Source organism: Lonchura striata, chromosome 10 (genome assembly GCF_046129695.1).
Source record: "Lonchura striata isolate bLonStr1 chromosome 10, bLonStr1.mat, whole genome shotgun sequence".
In the NCBI taxonomy this organism is placed as follows: Eukaryota; Metazoa; Chordata; class Aves; order Passeriformes; family Estrildidae; genus Lonchura; species Lonchura striata.
In genome coordinates, this window is record NC_134612.1 from 6627277 (window position 1) to 6646167 (window position 18891).

The following is an 18891-nucleotide window of genomic DNA, read 5'->3' on the forward strand; positions in this document are numbered from 1 at the left end:
CAAGACAAGAGACAGAGATGCAGTACTTCTCCCACAAAAACAGAGTTTATCATACAAAGTAGAGCAGCTTTACACACAATACTAGAACACTCTGCTGTTCTCCAAGACCCTTATATTGGGTATGCATTCCCTTTTGCATCTCTTTGTTGGAAGTGACTAGGGATATTCAAAATATCAATTATCCAAAGTAGAAACCTTAAAAGGGAAAGCATTCTGTACCTGTGAGAGATTTTCCAGCATTCAGTGGAGGAGCAATGACTTTGAACAGCTTCTGTAACAAGAAAAAAGGCAGTGCTCAAGCAGCTGGAAAAGTTCAAAGCAAAGAACCTGTGTGGTTTCAAAACAGAGATCAGTGGGGTGTCTTCCCACAGAAATTCTTTATCACCATGTCTTCTTCTAATTAACAGGCACAGAAGAGTCCAAGGCACGGAAAAAGATGTTTACAGCTGATTTTCTAGAAAAACAGCTTTCATTCCATCACTTCTAACCCTAAGCTCAGGCCACACTAAAGCAAAGCAATATTCAGCAGTCCCAGAGGTCAGTCAGAGCATAACCCACCAACCCCACATCCTGTTTTTGTATATCTTGTCACTAAACAAACACCACCATACAGCAGGGTCACCACAGTCTAGTTTGAGCATGCAGAATGAGGACTTGTCTAAACACTTGCCCCTAGAAAGCAAAGTTATTTGTACTCATACAGCTACTGCTGGGTTTTCAGAATTCCTTTTTAAAATTATGACCACCTAAAGAGCCTCCTTCCTTCGAAAAATCAAATGAGATTATAGCTGCTAAAACTTGGGCAGATTTTCCCATTCCAATGGTTCCAGTTCTCTATTTCAGCCCTACTAAGAAAACACCAGCAGTGCTTCCATGGTGAAACATATTGGGGTTATAGAGCCATTGGCATATCTCCAGAATAACCAGCAGAATCAACTGGGCCTTCAGAGAGCCTTACAGTGAGTCCTATGCTTCCTGCTGAGATCTCTTCCAAGTGTTCAGAACAAGGCCTGCCTCGAGCAAGGGCTGTTTCTGGCCTTTTGTATGAATTGTGTACATGCAGTCTCCTTAAATAATCATGTTATTATCTTCTGCTGCTTTTCCTTTTTATTTTGTTAACATGATTATATTTTCTGCCCTAACTCTGCAGAGGATTTCTCCTTCAGCAGGGAATTTGGTGTTCTAAAGCATAGTAGTTACAAATCACTTCTCTCCTCTACTGCATCCAGTGAAATAAACTTCACATACCACACATTATTTCCCCCTGGAAATAGAAATGAACAAAAATACAGAATACAGAGAATAAAATAAGGCTTTGGGTCTGAAATGCTGTTTCTCAGGAAGAACGTATGCTGAAGAGCCCAGTAACCCCTCCTGCAGGAGCACCTCTCCTACCTCCATGGGACTGATGAAGTCGTTCATCCCACTGTTGTAGACGTAGATCATGGCATCGTACAGGCGGTTTTCCCAGCACAGGAGAACCACCTGCAAGGCAGCAAAGCACAGGGCAGCTACACAGCTGCTCCTAGCTCACAGCTTTCTCACTCCCCAGGCACTGTTCTTGCACTTCCATCATCTAAGGGTACAACTTAAAGCAGAATGAGAATTTCTGCTTTCAGAACCAGTCTCTGTGAAAAACCCCAAACCCCCCAGAGGAGTGTTCAACTTATTGATCACATAGCAAGCATGGAATCTAAATGTCTAGAGTCTAACATTCATATGAGGTTAAAGAATAAATTTTAAAATTCCAGTTCTTCAAAAGCCTTGCTCGCAGTAGTTTGATTGTGTTAGTGAATCATAACATCAGGCTTCCAAGCAGCTTCACCCTTGAAATGGAAAGCCATGCCATTAGAAAACAGGACTGCTGAGCAGGAACACCTCGCTGCTCCACTAACTGTGGTACAAAAGCAAGTATCCAAACACAACTCCAGCTTTCTGTGCTCCTGCAGCCTTTGATGTCAGGTAAGGTACGCAGAATGGGAAAAAGTGACTGAGAATAACTGTGAAGGATTTTCCAACACACTCAGCTGCTGGCGCATTAACTTATGCCAGGACAAAAATTGGGGGACCAAAACACAGCCACGCTGTACAATTCCCAACTCACAGAATTTGATCCCAGGGACACAGGAAAACCCCACATGCCATTCTACCACTTTCTACACTTAGAAGCACAAGATGTTGTAACTGCTGATTTATTCAGAGGAGCTCAATACAGTATGCAACACAACCACTCACCTGCTGAATGTCTAAACTGGTGATATCCATATGCACAATGCAGGCTTCCAAGTTTTCCAACCTGTTCTTGTCTTGGAAGTGAAGCAGCAAGTCTTTCATCACTTGAGCTGTGATTCCCATCAACTTATCACTCAAGATATATGGCTCCAAGCACTCCAGAAAGATGCCTTTGGCTACAGAGTTCTCACTCATCTTGTCATATATCTGGTTAAATAACAGATCCCTAGGAGGAAGGAGAAGTTTAGTTATCAAATAATTTTATTAAAATCTCCTTGCTTGTCAACTTACCAAGGGCTCCAAATTAAACTCCATTTTCTCTGTGTTTCCCAGGCTCAGGGACTGAATGCCCTGTTCAGCTTCTGTACTGATATATCAATATATATCAGTGCGCATATATATATGTAAAATATACATATTATATATATATATAATATATATATATCAAGGCATGTTCTTGGTTCAAAGCAACTTTTCTTCTTCAACATACCAATGCAAATTTAAGAAACTGTTTTGTTTGAGTACGAGTTCCTCACTTTGGTACTGGTTTTTAGGCACTCCTCTGACCTGTGATGTGAAATGTGCCATGGAATGATGTAATATAATTCCTCTATACCATGTGGTGTCACAGGAAACAGCATTGGGGGTACCTGAGGTGCTGGGGTCTGCCCTGGGGGACAGGCCTGCAAGCCCAGACTTACATGCGCTGCAGCAGGAGACAGTAATCCACAATGACAGGCACCACATCCTGGGGAACAAACACAACAAAGTTGTAGAGACTGACTAGCAATAATCCTGCCAAGCAGCACATCCTACAAAGCATGAAATGCAGCCTGGCCAACACAGAGCAGTAACAATGAGGTATTTGACTCAGCTGGTACTGGCACAGTTACAGGTTTTCCATATGCTGATGCATATGGAAAAAAGCTCTGCTAACATTCCTGCAGAGTACAGAGAGCACATGGGTTCTGCTCTGCCACCCACTATACCCAAGTCCTGCTTTTGTGAGTGCACACAAGAGGTGAGAGTTAAGCTGATCCACAGGAAGGTTTTTTCAAAAATAGATAAGTAATGTTTGCAGCAAACCAAAGTTAATTTAAAAAGCCAAAGGATTTCTACAAGAGTCCTCTGGAGCACCATACCTGAAAGTGCTGCTCCATAACCTGGATTTTTCCTTGGTCAGGACATTTCTTCAGAGTCCGATCAGTGTAATGGAGAAGGATTTCAACCATCTGAATTACAACAAATAAGAAAACTCATCCAAATTCTATACTGAGGCCTTGCTTGGTAGCACATTTCAGACTGGCTTGGGAGTTGGCAGCACTGTAAACTCTGCTGTCCCATTTTGGGTATGAAGTGCTGTGGGCAGGAAGGTGAAGGTGGAAGAGGCTGCAAAGAGAGTGGTGTGACAATGGCACAGAAGTGCCCAGAGGGATACTGAAGGCCTACACTAACTTTAACTGACCACAGAGCTGGCCAGCCAGGCCAAATGCCAGTTTTCAGGCTGGTGAACATATCCTGAAGCACAGGGCTCATCTGCTCAACTTTACCCTAAAGTATATTACACAGCAAAACATAGCTACCCACAAATATAGTAACAAGAACAGAGCACAGCTAAATAATTACTGCAGTAAGTGTGTACTTTAAACACACCCCTCCCAGAAGTGAGTTCCTGTAAAAACTGAACTGGATCAGTTGAAAAGTTTATTCCATGTTCACATAAACACACAGCACAGTTTCCATCCTCAGAGTCAGCAAGTCTGACTTACTGATGGACACATGCCAAACAAAGGTCAGGGAACTCCAGAGTTACCTACACAAAAGATTTCTCTTCACTGTGAGGGGACCAGAGATCTCCAGGCCTGGATGATAATGTCTCATTTTGGATTGCTAATGCCGCAGATTTTACTCCCACCTCTACCCAAATGGTATTTCCAAGTTTTTTCTAAAATTCTGCTCCCACTTTTAGCAAGAGAGGAACATGTACATGCTCTAGAGATAGTTGGATTAACTCATGGAGGACAGAAACTGTTCCTTTCAGGAACACAGTATCACACCAGCACACATGAAAATCCAGTTGGGAAGAGCTCAGGGACTCACTCTGTCAGCAATTACAGCTTTCCTCTTGCTCGTGTCCCCAGTCAAGCCTAGAAAGAATGAGGGAGTGAGGTGAAAAACAAAGCTTTTCCCATCTAAGCTACCAGTAGAAATAAAACAACTCCACAGTTCAGATGCTAACGCAACTACCCTTGAGATATAGAGGTCAGGATATGTAAATACACAATTTTGTATCCTACTTTTAGCCCCCTCTTCTTCCAACAAACAAGAACAAGTCTGAATGCTGTTTAACACTGAGAAAACAATTAATGGAGAGCTGTCAGACTGTACATGAGGGTAATTGCTGGAGGAGGTCTTGATGCAAAGACGCTAAAAAAAGTGCACTAAAAGGGGATAATATCATAAATGCAGTTTTCTTTATTCAAAGCATTACAATCTACTTTATTGTGCTATACCCATGCACTAAAACAAAACACATCTTCATATACTGGCAATTTCACAGCAGGATCCTGTCCTGGGGACTTGCATCCCATCTGTCAAAGCCATCAGAAGTTATTTGCTGTAAATTCAATGTATCCAGTTCAACTCTGACCACACAAGTGGCAGTTTCTGGCATAAATGACATACTTCTGAAGCAACCCCTCCTTTGTAGGAAATGTGGTGCCAAAAGCCAGCATCTTTTTTTCAGTTCCTTGTACAGTCAGGGGAGAGACCTGGATCAAAGCATCTGCTTGGCAGAACTGACAGAGAATCACACTGAAAGGTACCTCTATGTCATGCATGGCCTTCAGGAATATTTTAGCAGGTTGGATATTCAACATCTGGATCTACCTCTTTCATGGCAAAGTGACAACAGCAAGGAGTCACACACAGATCAAGCCTGACTTTCATTTGAGTTGCTAAAGGGACTATAGTTTAAAAAATAAAACCAAAAAACTACTGCATATAAAGATTGCTTCTGCCAAACTCAAAGCAACACATCCTATTTTCTCTTCTTCAGTTCAATTCTGTTTTCTTCCCCTTAAAAGTGATTCCTGTATGTGCAAATATTAAAACCATCCCCAGAGGTTTCAGTTAGAAGCAAACAAGTCCAAACTTACCTACAACAGCCTTTGCTTTACCTTCATAAAAGGACCAGGCAAGAGCCAGGGCATCTGTGAGACGCTCTTGTTTCAGAAGGTGGTCAACTCTCTAAAACAACAAGGAATACTGAACCTCAGAGCTACAGAAAAGATGATTCCCTCCCCTTTAAGACCACCATTTCCCAGTAGTGGGTCACGGCTCCTGACAACAAGGCAACAAGACACCTCAGAAGCTCTCACCACACTACAGTAAAGGACAGGATCTCAAAGAGATTCTCTCAAATGGACATTTTCTGCTGGACTAAGAAATGTCAGGTCCCAGTACACCAAGTCCCTGTGGGGGGACATGTTAAGTCAGATGCTTTATGGATGGAGACTCCCAGCATTATTGACTGTCTGATAAACAAAGGATAAAAAATTTCCATTCCCATTCCTTGCCTCATCACTTGGAGCACAACAGCTTGGAGTGAACAGCTCTGCCATGCTTTCAGCAAAGTGTGTACTTATCCTACACCCTCTATTTCTCCTGAGTTCACAGTCAGCAAGGACTGAAGTATACCACAAGTATTTTCTGCTTTAAGGAACTATTAACACCCAACATCGAGCACCACTGGCCTTGGTATGATAGGTCAGTGTCAAAGAACTGCTTGAGAAAAGAGAGATTCCAGGTCTCAGCCCTGCATCCTGCTCTGCAGCAAGAATTCTGTTTCACCCTAAGCACCACACACTCAATTCAAACTCTCAGTTAAGTCCCCTATGATAGAGGCACAACTGCAACATAGCAGAAACCCTATAGTAACTTAAAGAGGGGCTGTCTCAGAGCAGAAATTGTGTTTGACTTTGGAATTCCAGGAAAATCTGTACCTGAAATAATGGATCAGAACAAGACTCTTCATTACAGCTTACTAAACCAAATTCAGCGGTGAATGGCAGGAGACAAAACTAGCAGAGAGAAGCAGCCATGGTAGCTAAAACCTCAACAGAGCTCAAGTGCTCAAATCCTATTAAAGGTCCTGATACAATGTCATGTAAAGGAGTTTATAACCACAGACAAGGACAACTGCCCTAAAGCAACCTAAGCAAGAGGAAAAATGGTAAAAGTCACTGCTTAAAGGAGAAATATGAGATTGCAAAGAAATGGCTACCAGATCTCCTTGGGAATCAGTCCAGAAGCTGATTCTTCATTCACTGAAGCCATCTACATATAGGCATAAGCTGAACTTACTACTAAAGTTTGCTGCTGACCAACTGGGAGCATGTGAGGTGAGACAGAAGAACAGAAAGACATGAGAGATGTGCCCCTGAGGCTGGTAACAGAAGAATGATGCTACCCAACAGCACAAGCAACTTCCAGCAGAAATAATTTTGCCTATGGGGCACCAGTGAATCTCCAGTGCCCAAGTCACTGACATCACATAGCCAAAGGAACAGAAAAATGAGATCCAAGGATGCATGAGAAATGACACATCTAGCAGAGACGGTGAAGAAGGGGTGACACTGTGTATGGCACTTGTAAGACCTTACCCAGAGCAGTATGTGGCAAACTGTTTGCCCATGCCCAAGAAATTGAGCACACAGGACACAAAGAGAACAATGACTACAAATAAAGAAAGGAATGACAAAGTAATCTCAAGAGAGCTGAAAGAGCTCTGCTTAGCCTTGCAAAACAAAGCCTGAGAGAAAACACGCACACACTGAATAAACATACTTCAAAGTGGTGATGCAGAAAGGAAAACAGCTGTTTGATTCAAGTGAAAAGTACAACACAAGAAAAGATCTAAATAGATCACTAAGAACTTTAGTGTGGGCATTGATGAGGTTTCAGCTGTCACAATAATTATGTTCAAAAAAAAAAAAAATTCAACCAACAAGGACCTAAAATCCTATGAACATTCAAGGTAGTCTTTGATGGATTTTATTATGCAGCTCCTGCAGCAGCTAGAGACAAACTCCAGTGAAGTAGGTTCTCTTTCACTCCTGGATGCTTGTGTGGCAGACACAAGTTTGCACACAAGCTTGTAGAAGGCTTCATCATACACTCTTCCTAAGTCAAACATTGCACTAACAAAAGCTGACAGAGCAAGGCATGATGTCTTGTTTGGGAGAACAGGATCTCCATTATTCAGCCTGGGAATTTAGGCAAGCAGGAGTCCCAGTGTCCCCATGAAAATCAGTGTATCCACAGCACTAGCTCTGTGTAGCAATCAGGAATTCTGAACACAGTACCCAGAAAATTATTCACAAATGCTCCCTCCCTGTTTTGAGCTAGATTTAAGCAATTCAAGCCTAAGCTGTATTCTCCATCCCAACATACCTCTCTCCAGCTCCTCAATGTCAAGACATGAACAGACTGGGAAAGAAAAAAAGAAACTGAAAGTTATTTACTGGCAGTTGCTCATGCAGCCTGTAGTACCCCACAGATCCACCACAGCATTCCAGCACAGATGAATAAAAAAAGCAACCCACAAGCAGCATCAATTGGAGCCCAGTTTTCGCTGCTGTCTTATTTTCTTCTGCTTATTCCCTAGCACATTTATAACAGAGACAGAGAAGCTTAGGGCAGAGAACATATCAGTTAAGTAAGGCTAAGTTTACCCTGGAGCAGAATGAATCAGGATATTGTGAAACTATGACAATGTCTCACTCAGCCCATACCCTGACTAAAACCAAATTAGTGCACATTTCCTTCACCCCACAACATAAGTGCACAAAGAACCTTTTCCCAGTACACATCTCCATAGAAGACAAATTGCCCTTTTCTAGAAGAGCTACCAACAACACTCTATGCCCTGTATTTTTATTGAAAAATTTCCCCCACTTACCTTAGTTCCAAGGTAAAAGACCTGACCACCACAGCTGCTGATGGACTGGTAACAAGCTTTCTCTCCAACCAGTGCCTACAGGGAGAAAAACCAATTGCAAGTAAAACTGTGCTTTGTTGTTTTTTTTTAATTATTTCCCAAACAACATAAATACACTTTCAAGATCCTTTGTAATGCAGAAATCAAAATGAGGCTGGAGAAAGAGCACCACAAATTGCTGAGCAGTGGTAAGTCAAAGAGCTCTGCTGTCACTCCCTCCTGCTTGTGAACTCAGCTTCAAGTGCTACTGAGCTCTGGCTACCCAAAGATATGAAGTAAGGCTCTGACTCTACGCTCAGGTGTCAAAAGGTTATGGGGGCCCTTTCCTTGCCACTTGCTTCTTCACATATCTTCCTCAAGCGCAAATGTGCAGGGCACACAGATGGAAAGATATCCATTGAAATGAGAGCTGCTACAACAACAGTTTGACTGCCAGTAGCCAGTGCTCCAGTCTGTGGTGTATTAAGTAAAAAATCATCTTAAAGAATAAAGCACATCAGCTTTTATCTTAGACAGAGTATTCCAGACCTTGGTAAAAGAGAAGCAGTCCCCACACCCTTCAATGCACCAAAGGAAACGTAAACTGTGTGTTAGCTGTGTTAGTCACCACCCTGTCTGACTTCTGAGATGCTTCCAAAGGGCTTTTTCCCTCCAGGATTCCACTTAGGGCCTACATCAAACACAGCTGCAAACACCAACAGGCCACCAGTGCCTACCAAGGCCTCGCTGACATTGCCCCCTGTGGCCAGGGATTTGAAGTGGCTGCTGTTGTAGACCAGCTGAACCTCTGAGATCTCGATGGTCTCCAGCTCCTCCTGAGTCTGACGGTCTATGACGTGCAGCTTCTCCACACTGTCCAGCAGCACTGCTGTCCGTGAGTTGATCCACTGCAAAAGCACCAAATTCCACATTTCAGCAATGCATTCTGCATTAGAGCCAAGGAAACAGGCTCTGGCCATACCCCTGAGCATTCCCTACTGGGAATTCTGGGACAGCCAGTAGCTTAGTTACTATACACAGCCACTGCACAACTGCACACATGCATAACTTCAAACACAGAGATTAACGAAAGTTCTTCTGCAGAGAAATTACAGGAATCTTTATAGAAAACAGCTATAGACAAATAGTAATCCACCAGAGCTCTTGTCCTCTTGGCACACAGTTTATGCTCCAGCACACCTTCTATCCAGAGGTGTCAAAGCTAAGGCAACTACACCACCCATTCCTGGGTGGTTACCACATTGTGCTGGTTTCCCAGAGTCCCAAGCATAATGACATTTTCAGTTAGTTATCAGATAAACAAAGCCAAGAGCAAAGAACTAAGGGCTAGTGAGATACACTTACAAGAAAACTAGTGCAAAAAAATTTAACCATTCTGCAGTACTGAGACTTACAGTAAAGTTGATGAGATCATAGTGCAGATGAAGCTGCCTCTGCTTTGTGACATGTATTGCACCACTATCATCTCTCTTGACCTAAAAGAGAAATTGGACAAGACTGACTTAGACTCAAAGACTTCCTTCAGTTCAGCCTCTCAGTTCCCACAGGGCACCACACTGACTCCAGGAATCCTCAGCTCCCCCCAGAGAAACATCTCAGCAAGTAAAGTTTAAACATGCACCCTTCTCTTTCTCCCCAGTTTTACCAGGAGAGATGAGAGAGGAGAAAGAGGATTCAATCCAGACAGCATGTCTGGGTAATTAAACAAAACTTAAAGTCCCACATGATTGCAGAGTTGGAAAACAAACTTAGCACTCTAAAGCAAAAATGCCAGATTTTCAGAAGGCTAGGTGCTGCTCTCATACTGAAAGCAGCATGAAATTGTCTCCAAACAATCGTATCTGCACATGTAACTGCTGCAGATCTAAACAGGATGAGCACCAAGCCCTCAAGTTATACATCAATAGGACTGAAAGATCTTTTCTTAGTGTTTTACACAATTTTTTTCCAGACTCATCTTTTAAAGCAAAAACTAAGATGGTGTCTCAAATTCACATGCTCTCCCGGAAAACAAGCCACACACATATCTCCAGTAGAAACACACTGCAAATCAATACTTCTGGACAGATAAATCTCATGCCTCCAGGCAAAGGCACCACTGCAGCTGAAAAGCAGTGACCACTAGGCTGGTTTTCCCAAGCCATTGGGAAGCTGCAGCTGTTCCCAGCATGCTCAGCTATCATACTGTACTGAGACAGAGACTCAATCCCTGAATGTGTGGATGAGATGTGACCACCTGAAAGCAGCACAGACCAGCCCAGGCTCACCAGAAGGAAGTACACGACATCTCCTCGACAGAAGGCAAGCATGGGGTTCACCGAGTTCTGCACAGCCACGAAGTGCCACGCCAGCAGAGGGACACTCGAAGGGTCCATCTATCACACAAAAAGCACAGCCAGGGGTTCAGGCACACCAGGCAGACTCTCAGCTCCAGAACATGTGGCTCATCATCTGCTTCTCACTTCTGACTGTGCCTGGTACACACAGGTGCTGCAAAGCAAATTCCTGGCAGCAGTTTGTGCTCTCCCAATGCACGCATTTGGGAGCTCTTGGTAAAATGGACACCCAGACAGAACACTACTGGTGTCCGAGCTGCACAGGGTAGATCCAATCCCACACGGATACATGGACTACAACAAGCTGCAGCTTGATATTCCCCTTGTCTCCATTCTCCTAACATAACCTATCCCACATCTTCCCCCAGCTGCTTTTCCAATAATTAGGCCATTGATCAGTGAAAGTGATTAATCAAGAATTCAGAAGACTGTTTAATGCTCGAATTCCTCTTGGTTCCTGTCCCTGTAATTAAGGGTACTGCTGTATGGTTCTAATATAAAACAGTGGCCCCAGTCCAAGGTGACTGTAGCCATAATCAGGTCAAAATCCCACGTTTGGATGCATATAGACTGCGGCAGGAAAGACAAGAAGCTGAAGGATGCCTGCTTATTTGAGAAAATCAGCATCTTCACAGAGGTACAGGTAGAAGCAGCCTTCTCATCTCCTCTCTGCCAATCTCCACACATCAGACCCACAGATTATCACTGCAATTTCACAGTGTTGTGGAAGGCAGTGGTACCAAACACCTGTTCCTGATCTCCTTCCCTCCAAAAAAACATTTCTAGCCATAACCCAAAAAGCACCTGTTTCACTTTATTACTCACACGGCCATAAGGAAAGGTCATCCACACTTTCAGAGATGGCTTCAGGCCAATAACCAGGATCTTCAAGGAAAACAAGAAGTCAAAATAAAATGCCTGAGTATACAGCAGAGAGCTTCTTTGTGATCTCTCACATCAAGTCTCCTGCAAGCAGCAAATTACCTTAGTGAGGGAGGCCATGGCCAGCAGTGAATACTGGGTGATAGGATGGTCTCTCAAATCAACCTTTGCATGTAACGGCTCAATACAGCAAACTTCCCCCTTAGAGCCACTGAAGAGACACCGAGACTCGCACGTCCTCACTCCCATAACCCTCCTGCAAAGAGCACAGATCAGCTTGGTGGTAGCCCAACAATCTCAGGAGTGATTCTTCATAAACACTACTTCTAAAAAGTCCCTTACACAGCCCCAGGGATCACTTCAGACATGGCACTGGAGGCAATCCCATACAGCTCCTCAGATACAGACAAGAATTCCTTAAGATCTTATCTGAGAATAAGGTTTGGGAAATGCCTGGACTTTATCAGATTGACTGTCAATCCTTCCTCCTCTTGAAGAGGCCAAAAGTAAAATGAGCAGCTACTGGAGGACAGCTCTCACTAATGAGCCAAGATAAAATGAGAGGCAGCACTTTTGTGACAGCTACCAAGAGCCCATAAAAAGTGTCAAATTCTGGACAATACAGCAACTTAACAACTATGGCTCTTCTTTGGGTATTGCACTGCCACACACCATCTTGCTTCAGCTGAGAAGTTACTCTGCAGCCCTAAATTACACCTTCAACATTCAGGCAGTAACTGTATTGGTTTCAATAGGTTTTCTTCTCCCTAGGTTTTAGAAACCATGACCCAGAATTGGTTTCTTGTACTTTCTCTGGGTAGAGTTATTGTCTTACTTAAATGACAGTTCAAACACAGAGCCTCCGCTGTCATTGCAAATTGCGAGTGTTGGATCATCTGTAAACTGAGCAGAAAACAAGATTAAAATAGCCCTAAGAAATAAACTACAAAAACTGGATATAAAAATACATGCTATGGCAGTACTAACAACAAACAGAGTACAAGCAGTGCACCTACAGAAAGACACCTTTCACATACCGAGTTGAGACAATTACTGGGGTTTTTTATGATATGCAAGAAAAGCAAGGTTTGTGTTTCACCTTCATATCCCCAGCAAGCCCTGTTGACAGATTTTGGCACCAAAGCCCCACTAATTTATGCTGCAGCTCAGAACTGCATCACACCAAAACCTGAGCTGCCTCTAGAAGGGCTCTCAGCCTCAAGCACATGGGTTGGGGCCAGAGCTGCTGGATGGGCTGCAGTTACAGACAGACCCAAATCAGAAACATCCTGAACTTCTAAAGATATTGAGTAATTCAGGCTAAGGATCACAGTCTCCACTGGGGACACTTCTGGGGGTGTTTGCAATCCAGAATCTGTAAGCCCATAAACATTTGAGGCCATGTGAAACAAAGCCGGCACAAACTCAGATATTATTTTCTGTGTATGACAACAACACTATGCTGAACAGGAAGCCATAGATGCTTTCTCTTTCAACCCAAAACATCCCCAACAAGCTATTTGAAAAACTGCTTACAGAAGCTACTTTCTACAGTTCAGATTCTTTTAAGTTGAAACTTGGCAAGTCATGTATTCAGGACAAAACACTGCAAGTTTTAGAGAAATGTATTCTAACAACTAATTTTTCAACATTTTGGCATTGGAGAGAGGAGTTACAACAGACAACAACTGTTCGTTACAGTACAACTCACAGACAAAACTATTATGTCAGTATACTCAGTTTCATTTTAAAACAGAATTTCTGCTCATTTTTCTCATCTCTGGATACCACTGCCATAGGCAGCTGCTCTCATCTAAAATCTAAAAGTACTGCACAAGGAAAGTCACCACATCTGACTGAATAGAACTGGGATAAAAGCAATACATATAGTGTTTATTACCTTGATGTGCAAAATGGCTGTTCCTGGAGGGTGGGCATCTGTTATTGATCGCAGCAGCTTCCCACTGGCCAGATCCCACATGGTGATCTGCAAGCAGATTGTGCTCAGTACATATTCACTGTCAAGGGGTGCTCTCCATCACTTCATGCATTACAGTACAGCAACAAATTCCTATACTGACACTACCATCCTGGCTCAGTAGGGGTTTCATATCAAAGAAAAGTGACTTGAAATATGTTCCTGTCTTGTTTCTCCAAGCAGTTCACTTGTCTGCTTAGAGCTGACACCATGTTATCATCTCAACTCTGAATCCTGTCCTTTTGGCCAGCTCTCCCCACCTGCCCAATCTCCCTCATCCTACAGCTGCCTGATAAAAACATTAAAGAGTGTAAGATAACTTTGTTACCACCCAACAAGTCAAATGCATTTCTCTCTCTCAGAACCAGTGAACAGGTGAAAAATCTCTGCTAACACCCCTGAGCAAAACTCAAGCATCTTCATGGCTACCATGAACCTTGTTCCTCCTCTCCTCCTGAGCTTGCTCAGCATGACAAGGCAGATAGGAGAATAGACCTTGGCTTGTACCTAATATTAAATTCAACCAATTTCTCAGCTAAGAAGCAGGAAGTCCCAAACTGCACACTGCATAACTGCCCAGAAGAGCTGAGATTACAATCTGAATAAAACTTTAAGGGAAGCAGTACTTTATGTGATCCCATAATTCATCTACGAATGCTTCTAGACCAAATGTTTCAGAGCTCTTGTTCCAAAACATTTTATCTGAGCATCATTTAAAACTGGCTGCTGTCCTGCATGAATTAAGTACAGCCTGCAGCAAGCTGTCATTTAGTCCAACCATAGTCACAGGGGTGTCTTTGCACCTATGAAGGTGAAAGCAAAGGAAAATGAATGCAAAAAGTAGCCTTCTTTGTACTCCTCTAAATGTTACCAAGGTAATGTCTACCTATTTTGGTTTAGTCTTGTTACTTTTGCTCACAAATTGCTTTCTCTCCTTTGATATAAAACTACAACAGACTCAATCCCTTTTCCCTTCAAAAGCTATGCTATTTATGACATACAAGTATGGTATTAGCAAAAATTAACTTGAGGGTTACATATGAATTTCAAGAATTTCAAGTCAACACCACAGTAAAAAAAAGCTTTAATTACCATGCACAGACCTCAGAGAGTGACCTAGAAAGACTAAACTGCTTGTCCCAGTGAGCCATTGCACATTTCAGTTTAACAGGAATTATGACACAATTAATTTAACCCTTTGTTATATTCTGCATTACTCACTTCCTCTACAGAAACCTGATTCAGCAGGAATTGGTTGCCCCAAAAGGCTCCGGGCACATCAAGCTGTATGTGCTGCTTCTGAGAACTGAACCAGCTAACACGCAGCTACAGACCGAGGAGGCTTGGCTTGGAGCTGTTGGCACCTCCAGGTAACCTCTCAGGATAGAGCACTGGAGCAGCTCATCCTTTGGGAATTACCTGTCCTTTTGCAAAGCCACAGAGCAGCCTGGAACAGTCATGGTTGATGCTGAGAGCAGAGATGGCCCCGTACTGGGCCCCAACTGCGGTGCTGCCCAGACACAGCCGGAGAGCCTGGTTCTGATCTGGAGCAGAACAATCAGTAAAAAAAATTAAAGGAAGAGCAATGGTTAAAATTAACATCATGAAATTATTTACACATATAGTTCACCTGGGGTACATTAACAATTCACAGTCTTACAGTTAATTTCTTTTAAAAAGGAGTTTAGAAGATGAGAGCTCATGTTAGAACAAAAAGAGTGGAACACTGTCTTGAAGAGAAATACTAAATAATTGTATCATAAATAAACTTGTAGAGAAATAATAAAAAATTATTTTTAGAAGTACAAACCAGGGACAGGAAATATGGAAATGCAGAGGTATTATATACTGAAAAAGAAACTACTAGAAAAATCAAATCAGTATCTAACTTTCCTTTCACTATTCTGCAACAGTGCTTAAGTTGTAGCAATGAAGATGACAAAATTAATTCTATCTTTTGAGCCTTGTATTTCTGCCTTTGAACATCAATTACAAAAACCCAACAGAGGCTTTTGGTAAGTAAAATGATATGACAATTTTATTCTTACTATGTAATTTTACTCCTTGGTTTTGTTGCTAAAGGCCAAAGGCTGGAAGGAGAAGGCACTTTTGTCTCCAAGCTGCACAGTAAAAACACTCAATGACTTCTGGTGCATTCAGCTCTTACTCTATAAAGGAACTCCCTCCCTGAGCCACAGGCTGCTGCAAAGGTGGTGCCATGGCTTGCAGAGCCTCCACAGGGACTGCACTGCTGCAGGGCCATGCCCTGTCCACTCCTGCACACCACAAACCATGGGCACCTCTGTCTGTATCAAGTTCTTGGAGGTTCTCACAATAAGAGATACACAAGCACTTTACAAGATGCTGCTCTTCATGAGTTTGGCTGAGAATCCTCTGCCTGTCTTTGGTGCACTGCTCTCAAAAGCTAAGAAAAATGTTCTGGAGCTGCTTTTTTCACTTGTCTCCACTTTGGTCCTGCTTTTGAGTGAAGGAGTGGGAAAAGATGCTTTGTGAGAACTGGAATGAAGACTACAGGGATATGAAATACATCAGAAGCACCACAATAACACTGCCTGCTCGATTCACCTTGAGCAAGGAAGGGAAAGCACTGGCTCAAGGAAACAGAGCTGAGCACTAGAAACACCCTGGAAGATGTGTCTAAGGCATGGGACATGTTTCTCCAAGCTGCAGCACTGCTGGGAATGTTCTGGCTGTGAAACAAAGCATGGATGTACCCTACATTTCTTGCCCAAAGTAATGCATTTATCAGTCTGTTCAGACAGTGAGAGTGGGAGTCACCTTTCAAATCCCACCTGTATGAAGAGGCAGGAGTGGAGTTCAGAAATAAACATCAGTACCAACAACATCTGAACACCTGGATTACTCTAAAGCACTGCTCAGAGTGAAGAGAAAACATTCTTGGCCATGCTGCTAGGACACACCTTGACATCGCTGTGACAGGGGTGTTCACAGCATACATCAGAACAGGTAAAGGAAAAAGAAGATGAATTATGAAAGAGTTCCACAGAAGTTAAAAGAAAACAGAGCTACAGCTGGAAAACAGGTTTCACAGAAAGATATTCTTCAAATGGTGTCAAGAACCAAAGAAACAGCACCTGTTCCAGAGGCCTGGAAATGCAGTTCATTTACAAAAATACCACCGAACCATAAAAATCAGTTTGAAAATAAGGGAATATTGCAGCTCCTTATATTAAAGGTGAATGACTTCTTCATTCATGGAAGTACTTTCCACTTCAGCCTAAGCTCATCACTGACTCAAACAATAACCTGCTTCTTCTCAGGCATGAAAAAGGAGAATTCTCCACGGGTTTCTCTGAAAAGGTTTTACATCTTTATATGTATCCCCACAGGAACTTTCAGAAACCATTTGCTTTTTCCCTCACCTGCAATGTCAATTCAAAACAAACAAGGCCCCTATTGTATCCCAAAATTAAGTGATTTGTATGACCAATCCAGTACTTGTTCTTTTTCCCGACAGCTGAAAGATGACATATAATAAGAGCTATGAGACAAGATTTTTTTTTTTAAACTCAACTATAATATGGATGAAATTGCTTCCAAGGCAAAGCAAGGTCAGAAAATCAATGAGCTTCTACTAATAAGCTGGAAAAGTAATAAAAAAAGACAAAAGCAAAAGGTTATAAAAGCTGATCTAATGATTTTCCAGACATGTACTATCAGCTTGCAAGTAAGGCACATTAAGGATTAAACATAAAAAGTATTTGCCAAATGCTTGAAACAAAGGTGGCTATCAATTGCCAAAAAGTGTTTTTAGTTTTTAAATTTGCGTAAGGCAATTCTTCATCTGAAAATTTTCCAGCAGTAACTGTGCTGCTCTCAGAGTCTGACATGAAAATGAGATGGAGTTTAAACATAATTCTGGACATACAGAATAAAGACAAGTTTGTGGATGTGAAAGAAGTAATTTTCCAAACCAAAGAAATGAGCACAGCACTGCAGAAGTTGATACTGCTTGGATGACCAGGTTTTCATCAAGATCTTCTCCTTATGCCCCGACTTTCCCGAGTTTGAAAGGCCTACTTGGTTTTCTGCAGAATTACTGACACACTACTAATTTTATTAGGCACAGTGCCAGGAAATGCTGTCAGTGGATGGTGATCTCATGGAAGAGCCTTGTCCTTCCCCAAAACAACACTTTTACAAGCAGCAATGCACCTGCTGCCCTAGGACGTTACAAAAATCACATTTACCTGCTCCTCTACTGTCCCTGCCTGGAGAATCTGGGAGTGTGCAGTGCACATGCACTCACTAAGCAATTCCCAGCTGCATCATCCACCGAGTGGTTCCTGCACTGCTGGGATCCCCTGAAATCCTGGCACAGACAACATGCAACCTGGGCAGCACAGGGCCTGGTCATGCAGGGACATGCACACAGCAGTGGTACTGTACCTTTGCCTTTCAGTCCACACAGAAAGGGGCCAAAAGAGGAGAGAAAAGCCAGAAATCAATGTAAGAGAAAGGAGTGAAGCAATGAACAGTACATATCTGACAATCTCCGAAGACAGAAGAACTTCAGATTTTGCTGAGTGTTTCCTTTGGTTAATGTTTCCCCTTCCGATTTACTCAAGAAATGATGCTGTGATGTCTAGTGTTCTAAAACCAGGCAGTTTAAAAAGTGAGTTTATACATTTGAACTTCAATGCATAGAAGACCAAAAAATAGAAATTGGAGAGGAAATGAAACTGGAAACTCATTGTAGCATAACTGGTAAAACTATTTTCACCCAGGTACCAGAGGAGAGTGTCTCCAGGCCTCCAGACATCCCCTCCTACCACCTCTTCTGCAACACTTCCAGAATGTCAGACTTGGCATCTAATCCAACATTAATCCAGAAGGGAAGTTTGCTTTTCAATATTACATGTGCAGCCTGAGAACTGCCCTGTGATAATGTTTCAGGAGTCAACAGAAGCATTCAAAAAAGCAGAATGAAAGTTTCCCAAGTTGTCTATAATAAGGACAGAGCAGACAAGTCATGAGTACAGGTGGGCTTAGGAAAAAAGACAAATTAGTTGAAATCAAATAGATGAAAGAAAAAATAAAGCTTAAAAATGTGTTAGTGACAAGAATTCAGAGAAATATGTTCAGAAACAAAAAAAATGGACATACAATTTTGCATGCAAAAAAGACGTTATGCTCCCATTGTACAGTATAAACCCTGCACATACTTTACAAACCTTCAGGGAGTAAATCTGACCCTAATTTACACATCTAGCCAAAAAAAAAAAAAAAAAAAAAAAAAAATAGAGATACTGACTGGTCTATAGAAATCTAGTCTTGGTTTAAATTTCAGAATAAACCCAAGCCAGATCTCCAACCCTCTCTTTGTACACAACAAAGCCTTCTAGAGCCCTATCCTGCCAGGATGTCTCTCTTTTTAGATATATCTGAGAGCACTGGGGTGAATGCCCAAGTTTTAGTTA

At 42.3% G+C, this 18891-nt stretch overlaps 1 protein-coding gene across 1 annotated transcript in view; it reads right to left on the reverse strand.

The window, feature by feature from the left end:
• Positions 1-18891, reverse strand: part of VPS8 (VPS8 subunit of CORVET complex) — a 66758-nt gene that overhangs the window by 40714 nt on the left and 7153 nt on the right. Inside the window, exons 7-23 of the mRNA XM_077785613.1 lie at positions 14849-14973; positions 13352-13438; positions 12287-12354; positions 11554-11707; positions 11395-11454; positions 10501-10608; positions 9628-9708; positions 8950-9120; positions 8195-8269; positions 7687-7722; positions 5391-5481; positions 4333-4379; positions 3375-3464; positions 2934-2980; positions 2236-2458; positions 1396-1485; positions 220-271 (exon numbers count right to left, since the gene is read on the reverse strand). Of these exons, the coding sequence (XP_077641739.1) occupies positions 220-271; positions 1396-1485; positions 2236-2458; positions 2934-2980; positions 3375-3464; positions 4333-4379; positions 5391-5481; positions 7687-7722; positions 8195-8269; positions 8950-9120; positions 9628-9708; positions 10501-10608; positions 11395-11454; positions 11554-11707; positions 12287-12354; positions 13352-13438; positions 14849-14973 (1605 nt within the window). The remainder of the gene's footprint in view (positions 1-219; positions 272-1395; positions 1486-2235; positions 2459-2933; positions 2981-3374; positions 3465-4332; positions 4380-5390; positions 5482-7686; positions 7723-8194; positions 8270-8949; positions 9121-9627; positions 9709-10500; positions 10609-11394; positions 11455-11553; positions 11708-12286; positions 12355-13351; positions 13439-14848; positions 14974-18891) is intronic.